Consider the following 22,166-nt stretch of genomic DNA (forward strand, 5'->3'; position numbering starts at 1 on the left):
ACCAGCTGTTACTTATTTAAGCCTCCATCATTTTGTATGATGGTAACTTAATTATGTCCTGCTTGAAGATGCTAAATAAAATTATCTTCTGCATAAGTGTACTTAATTTAATACTTGCCTCTATCAGGTACTTGAACTCTGACACATGAGCCATATGCACAAAATAAATTTTAAAACCAAGCCTACTAGCCAATTAATTATTACAGAATCAGAGGTTGCTTTGATTTGTAGCTTTTCTAGCACATGCCATTATTTTTTTTAGTCAAATTATAATTCAGATTTAAGAGGATTCAGAAGCTGAGGAGTGCAAGACGCAAACAGTAATCTCGTGGCTACACCAGACAGGAAAGCTGATAATTTTAACAGTTTCTTTGCCTGTGTTTTCTTGAACAGGGACCGGGATATCCTACCTACCAGAGGTAGGGACAATCTTGGGGATAGCTCTGTCAGGCCTTCAGTCAGTGCGGATGTAGTTAGGGATCTTCTGGAAGGGCTAGACATTTTTAAATCTGCAAGTCCAGATGCCCTCCACCTAAGGGTTGAGGGAGCTGGCAGGGGTCAGAGCAGAGCCCTTGGCCTAGCTGTATGAGCATTCGTGGTCATCTGTCCAGGTGCCAGGGGATTGGAAACTGGCTAATGTGGTCCCAATTTGCAAGAAAGGGAGGAAGGAGGACCCAAGTAACTATAAACCTGTAAGCCTCACCTCAGTGCTTGGGAAGATCTTGGAGAGAATCATCAAGGAGCACATCTGTGGGGAGCCTGCAGGGGAGATCATGCTCAGGGGCAATCAGCATGGGTTCATCAAAGGCAGGTCCTGCCTGACCAACCTGATTGCCTTTTATGACCAAGTAACTAAATCCTTGGATGATGGTGTCGTCATGGACGTAGTCTTTCTAGACTTTAAAAAGGCCTTTGGAACTGTCTCTCACCCCATCCTCATCAATAAATTAGGCGACTGTGGTATTGATGCCTACACAGTTGGATGGGTAAAAAACTGGCTGATGGGGCGCACCCAGAGAGTAATGGTGGATGGGTTGTACTCAACCTGGTGAGAAGTGAGCAGTGGGGTACCCCAGGGCTTGGTCCTTGGGCCCACACCGTTTAACATTTTCATCAACGACTTGGACGAGGGGGTGGAAAGCATGTTGTCCAAGTTTGCTGATGACACTAAGATGTGGGGCGAGGTGGACACACTTGAAGGGAGAGAGAGGCTGCAACTAGATTTAGACAGACTACAAAAGTGGGCAGATGAGAATAGGATGGGGTTCAGCATAGACAAATGCAGGGTGCTTCACCTTGGGAGAAGGAATCCACATCACACATGCAGACTGGGGTGGAAAGGGATTATGGAGTCATTATTGACTCCAAGATGAACATGAGCCGCCAATGCCAGACCGCAGCCAGCAAGGCCAGCCATACCTTGTCATGGATCCAAAGGTGCATCTCAAGCTGGTCCAGAGAGGTGATACTCCCCCTCTATGCAACTTTGGTTAGGCCACAGTTGGAGTACCGCGTCCAGTTCTGGGTGCCGTACTTCAAAAGGGATGTGGCCAGCCTGGAGAGGGTTCAGAGGAGGGCCACCTGCTTGGTGAGAGAGCAGCAGGACAGGCCCTATGAAGAGAGACTGAGGGACCTGAACCTGTTCAGCCTCAGCAAGAGGAGGCTGAGGGGAGACCTGCCTACAAACTCGTCAGGGGAGATCAACAGCAAATAGGTAGAGTGCTTTTCTCCCCGGCACCACCTGGGGTGACAAGGAACAATGGTAATAAGCTGATGGAGAACAGGTTTAGGTTAGAGATCAGGAGGCAATATTTTACAGTCAGGGTGGCCAAAATCTGGAACCAACTTCCCCGGGAAGTGGTCCTCGCCCCTACCTTGGGCAAATTCAAGAGGAGGTTGGATGATCACCTGTCTGGGGTCTTGTAAACCCAGCATTCATTCCTGCCTACGGCAGGGGGTCAGGCTAGATGATCTGTTCAGGTCCCTCCTGACCCTAGCTACTATGATACTATGAGTGAAAAATAGTTGATCATATAATGTACTAACAGTTAGGCCTAACCCTTTTTTGCCTATTGTAAATATGTAAATAAACCTTCAGTACTGTTGGTTAGGTCATTAGGAAATACATATAAGAACAGAAAGATTCTTCAAGTTTCATAACTAGAATGGGAAAATATATTCCTTGCTGCTCATCTAGCATAATATAGTTAAAAGGCTTTGCCAGTCAGTAACCAGGGTCAGTTTACATTGTAGGAAATCATTCTTTTTTTTAATCCTGTAGTGGGCAATATCAAGTTCAGTGCATATGCCTTTTTTTACTGCTCTTCTCATTCTGTAATTTTTCTCTGAACCAACTTTTTTCTTTTCTATCACAAGACAATTATGTCTATGAAAGTGACAACTTTGGGGTTGTCAACTGGCTGCTTGAGTTTTGTATGTTCCAAAATGTCAGATCCCATACTTTCAAATGGTTTATAATTGAAGATGTGCCAATCTACCTGAATTTATTTCTGTAGTTGCCCATCTGCCACATTGGTTAGCTGATTTAGCGTTTGGACAGCTATTAACATTTCTATTCAGCATAGATACCTGCAAACTGAATTAATTAAGGATAGGCATCATATATATATATCATATATATATATATGATGATATATATATATATGATATATATATATATATTTCACCATAAAATACTAAAAGTACAAGTGTAAACAGATATTTTAAATCATATTGTATCCTGCTTACATTCATTGATCAGGGTAGAATAAATCTGATTGAAATTGATTTATGGGTGGATTGGAATCTGATGAAATTCAACATTGAGAAATATAGAGTGCTCCACCTTGGGATAAGCAGTTCCCAACACACCTACAGGCTTGGCGGCACCAAACTGACTAGCATCATGAATGAAAGGCACCTGGGGGTAATAATAGACCACAGTATGAATATGAGCTGACAGTGTGATACTGTAGCCAGTAGGGCAAATAATTCTCTGGCATGCATCAATCAATGCATCTCCAGCAAAGCCAAAGAGGTCATTCTTCCACTCTACTCAGCACTGGTGAGACCACAGCTGGAGTACTGCGTCCAGTTCTGGGCACCACACATTAACAAGGACATAGATAAGCTTGAGAGAGTCCCAAGAAGAGCCACCTGTATGATCAGAGTCTTACACGGCAAGCCATATGAGGAAAGGCGGAAGGATCTGGGACTCTTCACCCTGAAGAAAGAAAGACTGAGAGGGGACCTGGTAGCAGTTTATCTCTACGTTAGGGGAGTACATCAAGGGCTCAGTGAGCAATTGTTCACCAGGGCACCTGAGGGGAAAACTAGGAGTAATGGCCACAAACTCCTGGAGGACCGATTCAGGCTCAACATTAGGAAAAACTTCTTCACAATCAGGGTGTCCAGATTGTGGAATAAGTGCAGTCACCTAGCCTGGAAATCTTCAAGAGGAGATTAGGCAGTCACCTTGCTGGGGTTGCTTGATCCCCAGTTATCTTTCCTGCTTGGTGAAGGAGGCTGGATCCGATGATCTTCTGAGGTCCCTTCTGGCCTTACAGTGTATGAATCTATGAAGAATGTATATTTTTCCAGGTTTTAGAAAGGAAGTTAGAAGTTGTGCGTGAAAATGCATGTATCTACAGTAGAAAATCTTAAATAATGACTTAGTGAAATGACAATTCACATGTCTCTGCAGAAAATCAACACAGTGTGTTGTATATCACTTGCCTCCCACTTCTGTCATCTTTTGGAAATATAAGTAGCATCTAATGGATACCTGGGTAGACCTGGTGGTACCTTGCACTACAAAGTGTTTTGGCTCCAAATGCGAATATCTGAAAGTGTATTCCCTCACAAAGACTTAGCCTTAATTCCTTTATATTATAGGAAAGAACATTTAGATTTTAGCAAAATCTTACTTACTGTTAAAACAGTCAGTTTTAGCAGTTTTAGCAAAAACAGTCAGTTTTAGCAGTTTTAGCAAAATCTTACTTACTGTTAAATCAGTCAGGTGGTAGAACAGGCTCTGCCAGGAAGTTGTGGAATCTCTAGTATTAGAAGTCTTCAAGAGAAAGTTGGAAATGAATCACTTAGGAGGAGCATTTTTTTCATTTGAGGCAGGTTTTCTTAGTCAGGGGTCTGATTTTCAGAAGTATTGTATGTGCAAAACTCCCATTCTCTGTTAGATTTGAGATCTGGCTGTTCATCATTTCAGGATATCACCACCTATGCCTAAAATGGACATACCACTTCAGGTTACTCTAGCCAGTATCTGGATATTGGGTATTTTTTTTAAATATATGGATTGCAGCGTGGATGAATGACAATGCAGTTGAAGGTCATGGTAGTGTAATGAATGAAAGTGGTATGTTGCATGAAGCATAAGATCTAAAATGCTGTGGTTTCTCCTCTGTATCAGAGTAGACTCAACCCTCTGGTCTTTAGTGATACACCGATTTTCAGTTTTTCTCTGAGAAAGAGGGGGACTGTGTCCTGCCACTGCATGTTAGATAGAGATAATGGATGAAGGCAGAGATTCAGATTTAAGGCTGGCATAGGAGGCATATAGATTCAAATAGTTTTATTTTCTAATGCGTCTTATTTTTCTAACTAAAGTGTGATAAGAATTGTAAATGAAGTAAATCTAAACCATCTCTCTCTTTTAACACAAATAGTTGTGGTACATTCAACAACCACAGAAAAAGTTTCAGTTAGAAAGGGAATGCTTATAGAAAATTTCAGAAGGGATCAATAGCAAACTTAAAATGAAAAATATCTGAACACTGAAGCTATTACCATAATTAACTTTATGAAATGCAGGTACATATGGGCTCCATTGAGGCTACAAGCCTCTGATGGCATCTTCTGATGGCATATGAGCTTTATACCAATTCATGCATTTCAAACCTGACACACATTTAATTTCAAATCTATCGTCAGATCTTTTCTTCCCTTTAAATTCTGAAAGCTATGAAATGCTCAGATAAAAAGAGCAAGAATCTGTTTTCCCAATATTCAGTGCAACACATGGAATCACTATTTATGTTTACTGTTAAAGATAATAAACAAACAAACACAGTGCTTTCATGTTACTGAGAAAGATTTCAATTTTCTCTCACTGCCTTATTTTAATCAATAGTTTTCCATATTTTTCCTCCACAAAGATGTTTGAGGCAAAATGTAGTGCTTTATGCATCTTTGAACAAAATTATAAACATAATGAAAACCTTAAATTTAGTGTTTTCACTTGTAAAAATTATAGATCCCAGTTTAGGGGATTTTTGCAGAATATGTGAAGTATTAATTATTAGCTATTCTGCTTGGCTGCAGTTAGAGTTTATAGTTACCAGGTTTAATCGGAACTTCTGGTCATAAAACTTTTACCTACAGCCTACCTTTCACGTATACATGTAAAGATATGTCTCATGCCAGAGGACTTGCCTTTTGACTTATAGCCCAGACTGTGACATCAACATTGTGGTACAGTTAGCAAACAGCATTCAGCATGTGCACACACACAAGGACAGACAGAAAGGTCATTATCATGTGCATTTGGATGAATGCTTATTGAATCTAGGGGAAGGAGATAGTACACATCTTTCTTTTCCTTACCTATCTGGTTTGATGCTTTTATAATTTAACTGATACCAAAATACTCATATTCTGTTCAGTACAGATAAGGATGGACTAAGTTGGTTTGGTGTTATTTCTCTATTTGAGTGCTATGGGGACAGAATGCAGGTTTCTTCTCCAGTCAAATGGTAGCCTAGTAGAGGCTCCCAGTAGCCATGGAGTGGGAGGAGGACAAAAAAAATAAAATAAAAAAAAGAGGAGAGAGCGAGGAGGAAAGGAAAGAAAGCTTTTGCATATGTGCAGGCACTAGGAACTGTTATTTCATTTAAACAGCTATCTTTTATCCCAGTGGCCTAGGAATTAGTATACTTGCTCACAGAAAAGAAAACCCATGTTCTCAACTCTACCTCCTCTCACCCTCAGCAGAGAGATCTACCCACAAGGCCACAAGCAGGCATTATCTATAGAAGCATTGAAAAGTAGGGAGGGAAGCAACTTCAGGAGGTTATCTAATCCACCCTTTGCTCAAGGCAGAATTGTCCCTATTTAAGCATCCTAAAACCTTTATAAACAACCCTCTTGTACAACTATCTGGTACAATACCCAAAACAGCAAAAACACCCTTCAACTTGCCACAGGTTAAACAGGGAGATGAGGACCTGGAGCTCAGGAGGTGGTGATGGTAAGCCTCTACTTGTGGCATAGGTCCTTCAGTAGACAGAGCAAAGATGAAAGTTCAATCCTCCTAACTGGGTGGAAGTTTGCGTACTTTCCTAATAGTAGTTAGGAGAAGATATGAAAGTCCCCATCATCCAAACTGTCTGGAGTGGAAGATGCTAATGACAAAGACATTGCATATATATACTGTGAAGTAAACCAACCTATAAACACCTAAAATATTAAATGGGACTACCCTACATAGCTAGACATCAGGTACTGTGATGATGAACATAATATAACACCTTCAAGCAGCAGCATCCTTTCTAGAGCAGCCAAGTTATAGCTTCAATTTTGGAAGAGTTCTGGACAAAAGGGATGCAGTTTTGGAGGAGTTCTAGTCTAAGCAGCACATTAATTGCTTTCTGTGTACCCAAAAAGTGTTGCCAAAAATAAAAGACCCCCTAATCCCTATGAGTAGGACTGTGAAACACACAGAAAATTACTGAGAATGCAACAGCTTTTTAAACTGAACTGTCTTTGATGCTATTTGTTTGTTATATTTATTCTTAGAGCAGCTAGTGCTGTAGCACTTGGATATTTATTCTCTCAGAATGATGAAGCTATTCACATCGCATAAAAATAAAAAGACCGCCCTTTTGTCAGGAATAAAATCAAACAGAAAACTAGAGTCAGAAAAAAAATAAACCAAATGTATCATATTCTGAAGCTTGCTAGACTTGGATTCCAACAGACTTTTGGAAGAATGAATTCCAAAGATGTAAAAGACCATCAATGGTGATTCTTATGGTTCCCTGCACCTTGTATAGACATTTGTGCTTCTATGTCACTGGAGCTGGCTCTGACTGTGGAGCTGGGGTGTAGACAATGTCCCTTTACCTCTGCAGCAGGCAGCTCCAGCCCCTGGCTCCAGGATCACAACCAGGGCTCAGACACTGTCCCCTGCCCTCAGCAGCTGCCTGCGCCCAACTCCTGTCGCAGAGCCTGGGTGGGGACATTTGCTAGGGAAGCAAAAAAGTCAGAACCCTCCTTCTCCAAGTCAAGTGTGGCTTCCCACTGTCTTCAGGTAGAAGGTTAAATTGCCTAAAACCTCCTTGCTAAGGAGACATAATTTCAGGTTTTTAATAGAAGAAAACATCTGGCAAGATGGATATTTATTGCAGAAAATGTTGATTTTGTAAAGAGGGCATGTTTTCTGGGAAAATCCTCCTATCTATTTTCCATCTAAAATCCTATTTTCCATACAGAACTAATGGTTAGATTTTAATATGTCTGGTGCCTGATTAAATGTACAAGAATCATAATCAATAAATGCCGTTATAAATAAATTCTCTGCAACCTGAAAGTTCAGATTTATTTTTTTTGTTCAAGGGAATGTTAGATGATGGACATTATAGTAAAATCTAAATGAAGACTTGTAGGTAAACACAATCATTTCAAGAAGAAAAGCTTCTTGTTTAAAAAAAGAAAAAGCTTTTTGTTTAATTTATGAAGCTTATAAAAATGTAGTGTTGTTGTAACCCTGTCAGGCAGGGTCTATCTTGAACTGGCTCCAATATGGTCCTCTAGGGCTGGGACTGACAATCAGTTGATGGTCAGTCCCAGCCCCCATACAGCATCAGAATCTCGAACCAGCTCCAGTGTAGTCCTGGGGCTGAGATCAACAATGGATTCTGAAGCAGTGCTGAAAAAATCAGTTGACTGTTGTTCCCAGCCCTGGCACCATACCAGAGACTTGACCCTTCCCCCCATTCCCCTCCCTGCCCCATCATGTCACACATTACACTTAGCATGACTGTCTGATTGTGTAGAACACATTCTAACTTTTAATACAGCATAGTAATGCCAACTACAGTATAAATAGAGTATATGTTAAATGTCCCATGAGATGAGACTCAAAGATCTGGTTCTAGATTTTCCTTATCTGAATCAAAGCCATGTCTCCCACTTTCTAGAAGAGTGCCCTAAGCCCTGGCTGTTGAAGCTGGGGCACTGTGCAGGTAAGAATGCAAGTCAAGGGATCGGAGAACAATAAATACTACCCATTCTCTTTATACTCATAAAACAGTTTTGTAATGGTCTTCTTTGGGTGCATAGAGGCCTGTTCTTTGTCTTTACTTCTATATGGCCTTTACTTGTAGAACTGAAGAAACATTAAAACAGAAAATGGCTATACTGGGCTAGACTAAAAGTTATTAGCTTAATATCCTGCTTCTAACAGGGTGATGAATTTATCTTCCATAAACTAGTCTAGTCTTTTTTTTTTTTTCTTACAGAATTGGCCTCTACAACAATCCTATGGCTATAATTTCCACCTGTTAATTATTGCTGTATAAAAGAGATCCTTTTGTTTGTTTCAAACCTACTTCCTGCTGATATGATTAGTTCTTCCATGTACTATGAGGCATAATAAATAACATGTTCCTATTCACAAAGTGGGCTACTTATGCTACAAATACTGACAATATGTGATGTATAGGTAAAAATGGGGTTTTGATACAATGTTTTCAAACAAGTTTATCCAAAATTTAAGAGCATTTGTATCTTATATTTTGGCTTAGGTCTACCTTGTAAGAAGAGGTATATAAAACAAAGGCTATTTCATTAGATATTATATGATCTTTCCTTGATCCATGAAACCCCTGTGTTGCATTTTGAGTTACAAGTTGGAATAAACCTAGAACCTCAAAGTGAAATTAATTGAAAAGAGCCAAGTTGCATATAGTTGTATATGGAAATAATGTGAAAACACAAGGTGTATATTATTTCAGTTCTGAACCACTGATAAATCCCAGTTTTGAACAAGCCAAAGCTCAAACCTTAGTTAGGCTTTATGAATTTGCAGTGATTTCAGCCTTTGTCAATGTGAAATCAAGTGTAACAATCTTTGAGTTTTATGGTCAGTGTTTTTAGTAATAAGATACAGGAAGATTTTTGCCTGGCCCTTGTGTGCATAGATTAAATAGTTCACCCTGAGCACAGGCACAGCCTACTTCAGAGCTCCAGGAAAAATTGGCTCCCTGAGGGACAGTTCTGTTGCACACTTACACTTCAGGTTTGCAAGGCTGTGCTTAAGGCACACAGTAGAGGCCATAGGTGGTAGGCTCCTTGCAGTCTCAATCTGAGTTTACCTACTAGCAATTATACCTACTAGCTCAAAAAAAATGTCATCCTTTGTACCTTTCCTCTCTGTAAAATGGCATACACATCATTTGTAGGGGTGTGCGAAGTGGGCCCTATTCAAGTCAGTTTTGGATTCGACCTGAATCAGGGACAATGATTTGATTTGTTGATTCGGATCACTGTCTCTCATTTGATTTGGCCGAATCAAAAAATGAAAATTTGATGCTGATTCTGAGAATCAGCGATTCGGACATAGACACAGCTTTAAAAGTTTTTTCTACATACCTTGAGTTAGCAGGCATGGCTTGTGATCGCTGCGATGCTGGGGTGCATGGAACATCCCACAGGAGTGCGGGGGGCCCTCCACATGCTTGGCAATGAACCCAGAAGTGGAATTACTTCCGCTACATGTCTGAGTTCATCAGGGAGCATGCTGAGGCCCCGCCCCCCTCACCTCCTTGGCTCCATGATTGGCCCCAGGGGCACTCTGGGTGCCCCCCCAGGCCCAGGAGAAACCAGTTGCTGAGCCAAAGGGTGCAGGGGTGGGGGCAGTGCACTCCCTGGTGGACCCAGAAGTGGACTGGAAGTGCTTCTGGTCCACTTCCGGATCTGCTGCCAAATACTCTGGAGAGCCCCCCATGCTTCTGTGGAACACTCCATGCACCCCACCATCACAGAATTCACGAGCCCCTGCTACCTAGAGGTATGTAGAAAAGACATTTAAAGCTGCGTCTATATCTGAATCTTTCTGAATCTCTTCAAATCGATTTGGAGGGTTCCGATTCAATTCAGAGTGATTAAAGTGTCCTCTGATTCGATTCAGATTCAGAGATTCGGCCACTGAATCAGGCCAAATCTCTGCCAAATCGAATCAGGGACTGAAGCTTTGCACCACCGTAATCATTTGCACCATGTAAGTGAAACTTTAAGAAACTATCAAAAAAGTTAGTGAACAGCCAGCCCTACTGGCAGGTGGTTGCAGTGTATTTTGCTTCTGGATGATATTCATTATCTAAGGTATTTGATAGAGGTTTATGCCATTTGTATAAGCCACATGAATTTAAATATGTGCAAATATCTTCCATCTGCAAAAACCCTTTGCTTATTTTAATCAAATCTTAATAGGCCAAACTCTGGTTTCAGTTGTACCAATATTAACACAAAGCAACTAGATTGCAGTTAGAGTTCCCAGATTTGTCCTAGTGTGAGAGCAGAATCTATTTTTTCTGAGTTATTCTGTTGACAGATTGTTTAATTGAAAGAACAATTGACTACCACTTTCATTAACAAAATGTGAAATCCTGATTATCTTGTCAGTTGAAGGCATACAATTATCATTGAAACTTTATCCTCTATGTTTAGTGTTGTCAATTAGAAAAGTACCAAAGTTCTTCCCAAGGAGTAAATTGTATCCTGCAGTGCACTTGGCTTTTGAAAAGATTTGGCATATCTTTATACAATTACACAGATGTTTTGCAGAGTTACTTGTTTTGAAAGAGTTCACACCACTGAAACAGATTTGTCAAAATTGTCCACCTAGTAGTGCTTTATGTGAAAGTAGCATTTCCTTGTGATCTCTAAAGATGAACTACCTAATGGAAAATATTTGTTCATGAAATGAAGAATATTCAAAATGTGTTAATTCTTGAGTAACAATAAGGCTGGTTTATTACATATATAGCTTTCTGCTAACGATTGAAGTTACTGGCTACTCTAAAAAAGGTTGATTTGGAGGCTGACATTACTTACAGATTCTTACTATTTTATCTGCTGGTTTATATGATGGTGTTGGCTATCATGTAAAAATACTCCTGAAAACAAGATTAAATGTTAATAAATGTTTGCCAAGACATGGAACAGACTCTACTGTATGCATAAGGGTGGGCTCTGTGTTTTGTCCAGTAGAGCTACAGTATTACTGAGATAGCCATAAGAACTTAAGTGGAAGACTTGTACAATAAAATATGGTCCCTCCAGAAAAAAGTAAATGTTAGTCAGAAGCTCATTTAGCAGTTTAATTTGTTGACTTGATACTTCCTCAAATAAGTGATTGTCTTCTATGCTTGTTGATAGCGATCATCACTGCCCTCCCCCGGGTACAGAGGGAGGATCAGAATAGTTTGGTTACATAGGTAGCAATAAGTGATAGATAAGCTCCCTTTGAGATGGCAAATTCTGTGCATCTGTCAATGACTGAGTTCTATTTCACACTGGTTCTCTAGAGGCATTATTTCTGGATTTCCTGTTTACAGGATCCACCACATAATAACATAGCTGTTATGTCCCACATAATATTGTGCTTAGAATTCAACAATAATGTGAATGTGTAAAAAGAAAAGAAAAGAATATAAACCCAAACTCAATGAAATTCAGGTTTCATTGTGGAGAAGCTCATTTTCTTCCCTGCTCAAAACTCAAACAGTAAATCAAAGGTTTCTCATTAGATTCTATGTTAAGCTTGTTGCCAGTTGAACAGCATCACATGCACTGGTGAATCATTGAATGACATATTATTCCAGAAGCGTCTGTTTATTAGAATAGATGATACAGGGATAACCTTCTCAGCCTTTTGTATATTATCCCTGCACCATCACATTTGTTTATGATCCGAAAATGTAGTTGCTACAGTGACTTAATTATTTTTATGGGAATAGAGTTTAATAAACATTAGCTGCTTCTACCTCCCACTCCTTAGTGCAAAAAAAAAAAAAAAAAAGGAACACTTGACTATAATTAAAGACAAACTGAGTGAAGGTTGCTTCTGCAGCATACACAGTAAAGTGACAGTATGGTATCATTCCCATTTTTAGTTAGTATTTTTAAGATAATTACTATGTTTGCCGTGATATTTTAAATCAGTCCTATAAACATTGATCTTTATATTGTTGTTTCTTTCTCCCCCAGATGTACATCCAGACAACAACACTTACTGTCTCCATGAGTTTAAGTGCTTCTGTGTCTCTGGGTATGCTCTACATGCCCAAGGTTTATATTATCATTTTTCATCCAGAGCAGAATGTTCAAAAACGGAAGAGGAGCTTCAAGGCTGTTGTGACAGCTGCCACAATGCAAAGCAAACTGATCCAAAAAGGAAATGACAGACCAAATGGCGAGGTCAAAACTGAACTCTGTGAAAGTCTTGAAACCAACAGTAAGTCATCAGTAGACTTTCCCATGGTCAAGAGTGGGAGCACTTCCTAATAGATGTACGTCCACATGAATGCATTCTCTTCTAATAATAAACTTAATTATTTTCTTTGCTTGTATTGCATGAATCCAGGGATGTGTCAGAATTCACGTACCACTGAGCACAGGACTCCTCACAGTTGTTTCATACAAATCTTTTTTATGGTTAAGAGGAGGCTAGTAAAAAGTATAAACAAATTTTGGAAAGTCCACATCTTTTTTTAAATGTTCTGGTCTAGCTTGTACTTTTTGATGTGTTGTGCTTTACTGTGCCAGTCTTGTTATGTACTGTCACTTCATGGGATGTATTTATGTGCAAGAAACTATATTTCTAAAGACTATTAAGGGTTATAACTGCACGTGCTACATTATTTTAAAAATTGCAACTTGACATATGGGTGAAAATATCCCTTCTTTGCCAGTCTACATGGCATTAGTGTTTCTTGTATAACTTGAACATTTCCCATAATTTATCAATGCTGCCTCCAGCTGGTGTGGACTTCTGGGGATAATATAACTCACCCAGATTTCCCCTGAATTTCTGCATTCTGTAAAAACAGTAGTTGGATACATTTTTAATTTGACAAAAAAAACCCCCAAATAAACAAATTAAAACGTAAGAATCTGTGTACCAAGGGCTCCTGCACGTACAGATTAGTCATTACAGTTTTAGGTTTGCCAAGGGGTAGAAGTGAGAAAGGGTTATTTTCCACACCTGGAAGGTTCTTGAATCCTGGCACATCTCTAAATAACTTTTTGGAATGAAATAGAACAGTTAGTATAACTTCCATACAGCAGCATGTCGTAAAGCCTCATAAACTGTACTTCTGAATAAAAAATAAAAGCAGATTTGAATAAAGCCAATAATTCTCCTTCCCCAAATCCAGTGGAATTAGAGAACAAGTTTCTATCTAGCAGATAAAGCTTCAGTGAGACAGGCAGCTGCTGTTTTAGTTAAGGACTAATTCCTCACCAATTATTCTGCAAATGGATCCTACAGACTTTTATGAATTTTTATTATTTTCTGGTAATGTTGAAGGGAAATTGAATAATGATATTTTGCTCATAAACATTCCAGTGCTAAAAGACGTGCAAGAAAACCTATTGTACTTATTCCCTACACATGCAAACTCCCACTGAATTCAATCAAAGTTTTCCAGGTGAAGAAAGTATAAAGTTGAAAAAAGGATCTTTGATTTAGCCAATAGTATAGTTATCAAAGCATGAAGGATAATGGGCATAAAAGAATTTACCTGTAAAATGTGTGGTGCAATTCATTGTATGTAAATCTTCTAGATGATACAAGAGGCACAGGATATGTCTACATGAGATGCCACATAGCCATAGTGATGAGCTACAGTGATTCAGGTCTGCTACAGCGATGTAGCATCAGTAGGCACATATTGTGATGCTGCCACTACTGTGCAGTAGCAATAAGCTACTGCATAGTAGCTTGGTTTTACTGTGCAGTAGGGTTAGAAATGACCCATGTGGTGCTGAGACTACACAGTACCGGCGATTACCATGCAGTTATTTAGTACTTGCTAGAGCAAGTACTAACTGACTGTGCAGTAACAAGTGCGCAGTTGGGCACAGGTGTACACACACTGTGTCATGGGTTTATATAGGTTCAGATTACTACATATAGCAATAATGTTGAAATTCCCTGAGGATCTAGTAATAATGAAAATGTGAAGAATTCAACACTTTTACAATTCCTCAGAAGTCACCAAAAGAAAATAGTGGGTGGAGGGGTAGGGACAGGGAGGAATGAGAGAAAGAGTATTTTTATTGCCAAGTTTGCAAAATGGTCCACCTTAGAAAGAAAAGTCAACTGTAGTTCCACAGTAGGATGAGGATGGGATGTATACCTGAGGTTTATCAGTTCTATCTAATTAAAAAATGCTCTGTCTGGTATTCTTTAAATTGATAATACATAATTCATGAAAACAGCTGCCAGTGGAAGCAAGCCTGCTTTTGCCAGTAGTGTGATGCACATAGGGAAATACATATTTACTGCACTGTAAATCTGATTTCAACACTAGCACATCTATATAGTTTTAAACCTTCCTAGTAGTACATTCCTTCAAGTCTATGAACCATGTAGTTTACTGCTCTATAAGCAAGGATTTAAAAAATCAATGTATCTCCGTTCTGAAGAGCTAGCCCTATGTAACTAAGTTGGCTTCGCCAAAAGTATAGAGCTCTTAGCTTTTCAAAACATTTTCTCCTTTGCCTATAAGATTGTATTAAATATATTCTTCTTCTTCCAATATAATGATATAATATTTCAGAGGCTTCAGTAGATGCTAAGACCACATAAAAATGAAATCTTTCCCGTGGATCAATCTTAATAGCCCCCAATACAGCATAAATCCCCTCCTAACTAACGCCTATTACCCAATCTCAAAAATGTTTAGGTTATTGAAGTTATGTCATGTAAGACCCATCTAGAGGAATCAGGGTCTCATTAGGGCCCTGGAAATGGGGGAGAAAAACTTTCTTCCTCTTACCTAACTAAAAATTATGAGGATTATACCAGTAATAGTAGCAGCAGTATGCCATTATTAGTAGTATACCACTAGTGTGTTTTATATCGCTACTAAAGGACAAACAGGAAGAGGGGAGTTTCTTCACCTGTTTTTGGGAGGTGCTAGAAAGGGCATCTTGGAAGTTCATCTTAAAAAATATTATGTAAAATTCTAACTCAATTTACATGCTGATCTCAACATAATGAAAAGAGATGTACACATATCTGCAAGCAAGATTTGGTCATTGAACAAGTAGGAGGGTAGTAGGAGGCACTGTATACAGGTGAGTGAAACAGGAGCTTCAGCATTTGGCTGGAGATTTGCCATTTTATACCAGTCCAGAGTATGACCCAAAAGAACGAAATCTTATATTTAATGTGCAGAGAAAAGTCCCATATGTATATTTGCAATGGCTCTTCAGGATCAGATCTGAAAGCAGAGATTAGGTGGGGTTTCAACAGGTCACTAAGAATGAGAGGATAGACAGGTTCATGGGTGGATCTAGGATTTTGCAAAGTGGGGGGCACATTATCATATAACACATATGCATATTTTTCTCCAGTTAAAAAGGAACCAGAAGTTTTACTAATATAGTAGGGGGCTAGCACTATATTATTCTGTTTAGGGTTAAAGCAAAAAGCAAATATACTCATTGGAATGTGAAATAATTTGATACAGTATATATACAATTTTAAAAAACACAACAAACTAGGCAAAAAATAGCTAAAGGATATTGTATCTTTAGTTCTATAGTCATTATAGTAAAATATACATCTATTATTCAAATTCATAAAATAAAATCTAGCCTTCTTGAGCATCTATAAAATTGAAGAACACCATCATCAGAAATGGCTAACAAACCAAATATGCCAAGGAAAGGATAGCTTGAATAGAAAAGCATTATGATCATTAAAAAGGAGAAAGGGCCATTAATACCTCTGGAGTGAAGACAGATTAACAGGAATCAGAGAGAAGATAATGAGTCTATTCCATCTCGGAGGAAAGGCAGCAAGAGGGCACAGCAGCCCCCCTGGCTCTCCAGGGACCTAGCAGACCTCCTGAGGCTAAAAAGAAAGGCCTACAAAGGATGGAGGATGGGAGTCACCTCCAAGGAGGATTATTCTGCACTGGTCCGGTCCTGTAGGGAGCAGACCAGGAAAGCCAAGGCTGCAACTGAACTCCAGCTAGCTTTGAGCATCAAGGACAATAAAAAGTCCTTTTTCAGATATGTGGGGAGCCGGAGGAAAAGCAGGGGCAACGTTGGACCCCTGCTGAACCAGATGGGGCAACTGACAACTGACGCCCAGGAAAAAGCCAACCTATTAAATAGGTACTTTGCGTCGGTCTTTCATCAGCCCCATGGGACGCCTGTGCCTGCTACAGGGCCGGGAAGTCCGGGTGAGGGTGATCCCCTGCCCTCCATTAATGCTGCCTTCGTGAAGGAACATCTTGAGAAGCTGGATACCTTCAAGTCAGCCGGCCCTGACAATCTTCACCCCAGGGTACTCAAGGAGCTGGCGAGCATCATAGCCCAGCCTCTAGCGCGGATCTTTGAAAACTCTTGGCGCTCTGGTGTAGTGCCTGAAGACTGGAAGAAGGCCAACGTGGTGCCTATCTTCAAGAAAGGGAGGAAAGTGGATCCGGCTAACTATAGGCCCATCAGCCTGACTTCTATCCCGGGGAAGATCTTAGAAAAGTTTATTAAGGAGGCCATCCTTAATGGACTGGCCGACACCAACATCTTAAGGGATAGCCAGCACGGGTTTGTTGCGGGTAGGTCTTGCTTGACCAATCTCATTTCCTTCTACGACCAGGTGACCTATCACCTGGACAAGGGAGATGAGATTGATGTCATATATCTTGACTTCAAAAAAGCCTTCGATCTGGTGTCCCATGATCGTCTCTTGGAGAAACTGGCCAATTGTCGCCTTGGGTCCCCCACGATCCACTGGCTGGAAAATTGGCTCCGGGGTCAGACCCAGAGGGTAGTAATTGATGGAAGTCACTCATCGTGGTGTCCTGTGACCAGTGGGGTCCCCCAGGGCTCTGTCCTTGGACCCATACTGTTCAACATCTTCATTAACGATGTGGACACTGGAGTCAGAAGCGGACTGGCCAAGTTCGCCGATGACACCAAACTTTGGGGCAAAGCATCCACGCCAGAAGACAGGCGGGTGATCCAGGCTGACCTGGACAGGCTCAGCAAGTGGGCGGATGAAAATCTGATGGTGTTCAATGCCAATAAATGCAAGGTTCTCCACCTTGGGAAGAAAAACCCGCAGCATCCTTATAGGCTCGGCAGTGCTATGTTGGTTAGCACTATGGAAGAAAGAGACTTGGGGGTCATCATTGACCACAAGATGAACATGAGCCTGCAATGCGATGCTGCGGCTAGTAAAGCGACCAAAACGCTGGCTTGCATCCATAGATGCTTCTCAAGCAAATCCCGGGACGTCATTCTCCCCCTGTACTCGGCCTTAGTGAGGCCGCAGCTGGAGTACTGCGTCCAGTTTTGGGCTCCACAATTCAAAAAGGATGTGGAGAAGCTTGAGAGAGTCCAGAGAAGAGCCACGCGCATGATCAGGGGTCAGGGAAGCAGACCCTACGATGACAGGCTGAGAGCCCTGGGGCTCTTTAGCCTGGAAAAGCGCAGGCTCAGGGGTGATCTGATGGCCACCTACAAGTTTATCAGGGGTGATCACCAGTATCTGGGGGAACATTTGTTCACCAGAGCGCCCCAAGGGATGACGAGGACGAATGGTCACAAACTACTACAAGATCGTTTCAGGCTGGACATAAGGAAGAATTTCTTTACTGTCCGAGCCCCCAAGGTCTGGAACAGCCTGCCGCCGGAGGTTGTTCAAGCGCCTTCATTGAACACCTTCAAGATGAAACTGGATGCTTATCTTGCTGGGATCCTATGACCCCAGCTGACGTCCTGCCCTTTGGGCGGAGGGCTGGACTCGATGATCTTCCGAGGTCCCTTCCAGCCCTAATGTCTATGAAATCTATGAAATGAGCCATGAAGTCAATTGAGTGTCTCCGCACTGCCTGAATAGAAATGCTACTACCTCTTCCAGGCAGTTGGTTTTAAAGTTTGGGCATGACAGAAGTGAAAGTGACTGGCAGGAAGGGAGGGAGCAGCTGTACCACTGCACCTCCCCACCCTGGACAGGATGCAATCAAGTAAACATGAGACTGGAAAAAGGTAGTAAAGATGATTAACACCAGGCCAGAGTAATATTTTGCTTTAATTTATCCTGTGTTTCTGATACTCCCTCTGCTGCAGTATATATTTTTACCAGTACCCTTCTCAGGTATCTTTCTAATTTTTGTTGACATGGGTTTGTTGTTGCTTCCACAATCCATCTCTTTTTGGATATTTTGCTTTGTGTCATTTCATTCTTTCTGCCTTTTCTTTATCTGAGTTTTTTTGTTTCTGCTGCATCCTCCCCCCATCACCTCCTGTCCTCCTCTCCCAACCTCTTTGGAAGTGTTCCCCCCCCCCCTTTCCTTTCTTTTAAATTATTTTTTCCCTATTTTTATACTATTATTTTATCTGTCCTTTTTGTTCTTTGTCTTCTGCCCTTGTATTGCCTGTATGTAATCTCTCTGAAGCCATTTTCTCTTTTATTTCACGTTCATTTTTAGCTACCCTTGTTCTATAAGCTAATTATATCCTTTATCTCTCTCTTTTGCATGTCTTGGGCACATTGTTTTTATGCAGTGCTTTTATCCTCCTGTACTGACCCAGTCACCAAGTGTATCCAATAGGTGTTTTTCACTACCCTTCTTCTAGGCCCATGCATAAAATCCATCCTCCATAAAAGTAAATGGCAAAAATAACACTAACTTCAGTGAAGACAGGATTTCATCCATCAACTGTGATACATACATATGCTCCCCACATAATTACAAAACATACACATCTGGAGGATTGGGACTAGAACTTTTGCCTATTGGATTTGCAAGGGACAGATCAGTAGTACTTGAGCTAGGTGAAAGACAGCTAACTAGGCTCATATACAAAGCCACTTAGAATATCAGTCACTGGTGTTTTAACTATTTCTGGCAACATATAGACATTCAGTTTATCCTGGGAGAGTTGCTTGCTCTACCAATAGAAACTAGGATTTTTCTCACAAAAGTGGCTATTCCAAAAAACAAGTAACTCGGGAATAACCGGAGTTAAATGGCTCCTGGGAGAGTTGCTTATGGGAGAGCAAACTTCTATACACATCTAGCTTCTGAAAGAAGCTGCAACACAATCCTCCAACTTCCTAGCATGTTTTGCTTGTAGCCCTCTCCCTTCCCTCAGGTCTAGGGAGAATCCCTTTACTGTGCTGCAAGGGAAGCAATCTGAGTCAGCCAGTCCGGGCTGCTCTGTGCACTGCTGTCATCAGTGCACTGCTGTCATCGCTCTGTATAGTGTTGTCATCACTGCTAGGAGCCTGCAGAGCAGGCTCAGATGTGTGTACAGGAGCCCCTTGACTATGCAGAAGTGGTCTCTGGGGCTTGGGGGTCTGCAGATAAGTTTTTCTACAAAGAAAAGAAACCCAGTTGAATTCTTCTAGATTATCTGAACATGTGTACACAGCCTCTAGGATTTAGCGACTGATTTAGCCTGGAGTTTTTATTATTCCTTCAGCTGGCATCCAAGCTAATCCACTTGTGCTTCAAAATTTACCTTTCATGTGTAAACTGCCTCCATGCCATTTCTTAAAGAAAGTCCCCTGGATTAATCATGAGACTGCACAACTTGTCCCCTCTTCCTTTCAAGCAGTGGGTGGGTAGGTGGGCATCTACATCATTCCCTCAATCAGGACAAGTTAAGTAGTCCTCTGCTTCAGCTCCTTTTGATCTGGGACACTGTGATTCCAACACTTTACATGTCTCTCTTCAGAACCTTATTTTCCCCATATAAGCACTAGTACTTTTCTCTCTTATGCAGGTTCTCTTTGTCACAGCATCAAGAACTTGAACATTGCTTTTTTCCACTCAGAAACCACATGCCTCAACTGCTTAATTATTTTTTCTTTTTACCTTCTTTTCCTGTGTATCTTTCTTCCTATTTATTTTGGGGGGTTTCTCTGCCCTCTCTACTTGATGCTTTCAGAACGTTCATGTTTGTTTTGCTTCATAAACCTCTTTGTTGGTTTATGATCAGAAAGTCTATCTTCTGTCTTGTTTGTAACTCCAAAATATTTTGAGAGTTCTAGAAAGTTGCAGTGACCTAAAGTGAAGTGGGAAACAACATAGGTCAAACTATAACTTGGATTCAATATTGAACTATTGAGCCAAATCCTCATTTTATTTCCACAAAGCAAAATACTTCTAGAATTCTTTTTTTTTTACAGCTCTATTGGCATTGTTATACCAATATAAGGGCACTAAGATAAGCAAAGATTCTTTGGCAGCTGGTAAATTTTAATACTCAATGCTGACTTCTGTCATTGACAGTCTGGTAGAACTGGGACCATGTTGATAAGAAGCATGATTTTAGAAGACAATGATTGTGTGTGTGTGTGTGTTCAGTTGAAAGATCAAGATATCATAGAAAACAGTTTAGATCAAACCAAAATGGACTTTTTACCCACCACATATACATATGGAATGAGAAAGGAAACGTTATTTGTCTGGGTTATTTAATTGTTCCCACCACCCCTTTTTAAATTTAGGTACTCTTTAAAATGAATTATACCATCTCAAAATTAAATGTTAAAGTTAAAACATTTTGTGTTTCATTTTTTAAATATACCATAAAAATGCTTTCCAAATGATAAGGCAAGTCTCATTGTTCAGAGCTCCTGCATGAAGCTGGAGATAGGCCTGTTGAAAGTCTCTGGGTTAGGGTCAGAAGGGAGAGCAGCAAGAGTGATGTCATGGTGGTTGTCTGCTATAGAGAGGGCCTGGTTTAAATCACAGGCCCAGCTCATGGCACAGTGGCTCCTTTAATCTTGGAGTTCTCTGCATGCCACCCCACCACTGGTCAGTGGAGGGACCCATCAGTCTAGCCACTTGCTCCTGATGGCCAGGAGATGAAAATCATGGTATTAAATATCCCACAGTTTTTGCATCCCATCAGCAGCAAACAGTAGGAGGCCAAAACCATGACATATTAAAACTACAGTTTTTGCCTCCTGACCATCAGTGGAGCTGATGGGACCCTCTGCCAATCATGGTGTGGGGGAGGGAGAAGCGTGCACGGGGAGAACTCTAAGATTAAAGAAGCTACTGCACCACAAGCTGGGCCTGTGATTTAAATGAGGCGCTAGATACTGAACACCAGACCAGGAAAATGAGGTAGATGAGGATTTCTTCAAACAGCTAGTGAAAGTTTCCAGATCACAGGCCCTGGTTTTCATAGGGGACTTCAATAATCCTGACATCTGCTTGGAGGACAATATATCAGTGCACAGGCAATCCAACACGTTTTTGGAGTGGGTTGGGGAAAAATTCCTGCTGCAAGTGTTGAAGAGGCCAACTCCAACTATCAGCATGGATTGCTGAATCAGCAAGGATTCACCAAGGGCAAGTCATGCCTGACCAACCAGATCACCTTCTATGATGAGATTATTGGCTCTGTGGATGTGGGCAGATGAGTAGATGTGGTAAATATTGACTTTAGCAAGGCTTTTAATACTGTCTCCCAGCATTCTTGAAACAAGCAGAGGAAGTATGGGGTGGATGAATGGACTGTAAGGTTTCTGAAAACCAGAAAGCTGGCTGGATTATTGTGCTCAATGGGTGTTAATCAATGGCTTAATGTCTACTTGGCAGTTGCTATCAAGTGGAGTGCCCAAGAGGTTGGCCCTGGGGTCTGTTTTGTTCAATGTCTTCATCAATGACCTGGAAAATGGCATAGAGGGAACCCTCAGCTAGTTTTCAGATGACACCAAACTGGATGGAGTAGTAGATATGATGGAGGGGAGGGATAGGCTTCAGAGAGACCTATTCAAATTGGAGGATTGGACCAGAAGAAATCTAATGATGTTCAATAAGGACAAGTACAAAGTCCTGCACTTAAGGTGAAACAGTCCCATGTATTGGTACAGGCTGGGTATTGAC

The 22,166-nt window shown here is 40.8% G+C and overlaps 1 protein-coding gene across 4 annotated transcripts in view; it reads left to right on the plus strand.

Annotated features, from left to right (window-relative positions):
* GRM8 (glutamate metabotropic receptor 8) overlaps window positions 1-22,166 on the plus strand; it is a 583,772-nt gene that overhangs the window by 549,664 nt on the left and 11,942 nt on the right. For 3 of the 4 annotated variants that reach the window (XM_006266273.4, XM_059725917.1, XM_059725918.1), the window contains one exon: window positions 12,286-12,532. In XM_006266273.4, coding sequence (XP_006266335.1) covers window positions 12,286-12,532 — 247 coding nt within the window. Of the gene's footprint in view, window positions 1-12,285; window positions 12,588-22,166 lie in introns of all 4 variants that reach the window. The other variant, XM_059725916.1, reaches the window with a different exon arrangement.

Source organism: Alligator mississippiensis, chromosome 4 (assembly GCF_030867095.1).
Source record: "Alligator mississippiensis isolate rAllMis1 chromosome 4, rAllMis1, whole genome shotgun sequence".
NCBI classification, from domain to species: domain Eukaryota; kingdom Metazoa; phylum Chordata; order Crocodylia; family Alligatoridae; genus Alligator; species Alligator mississippiensis.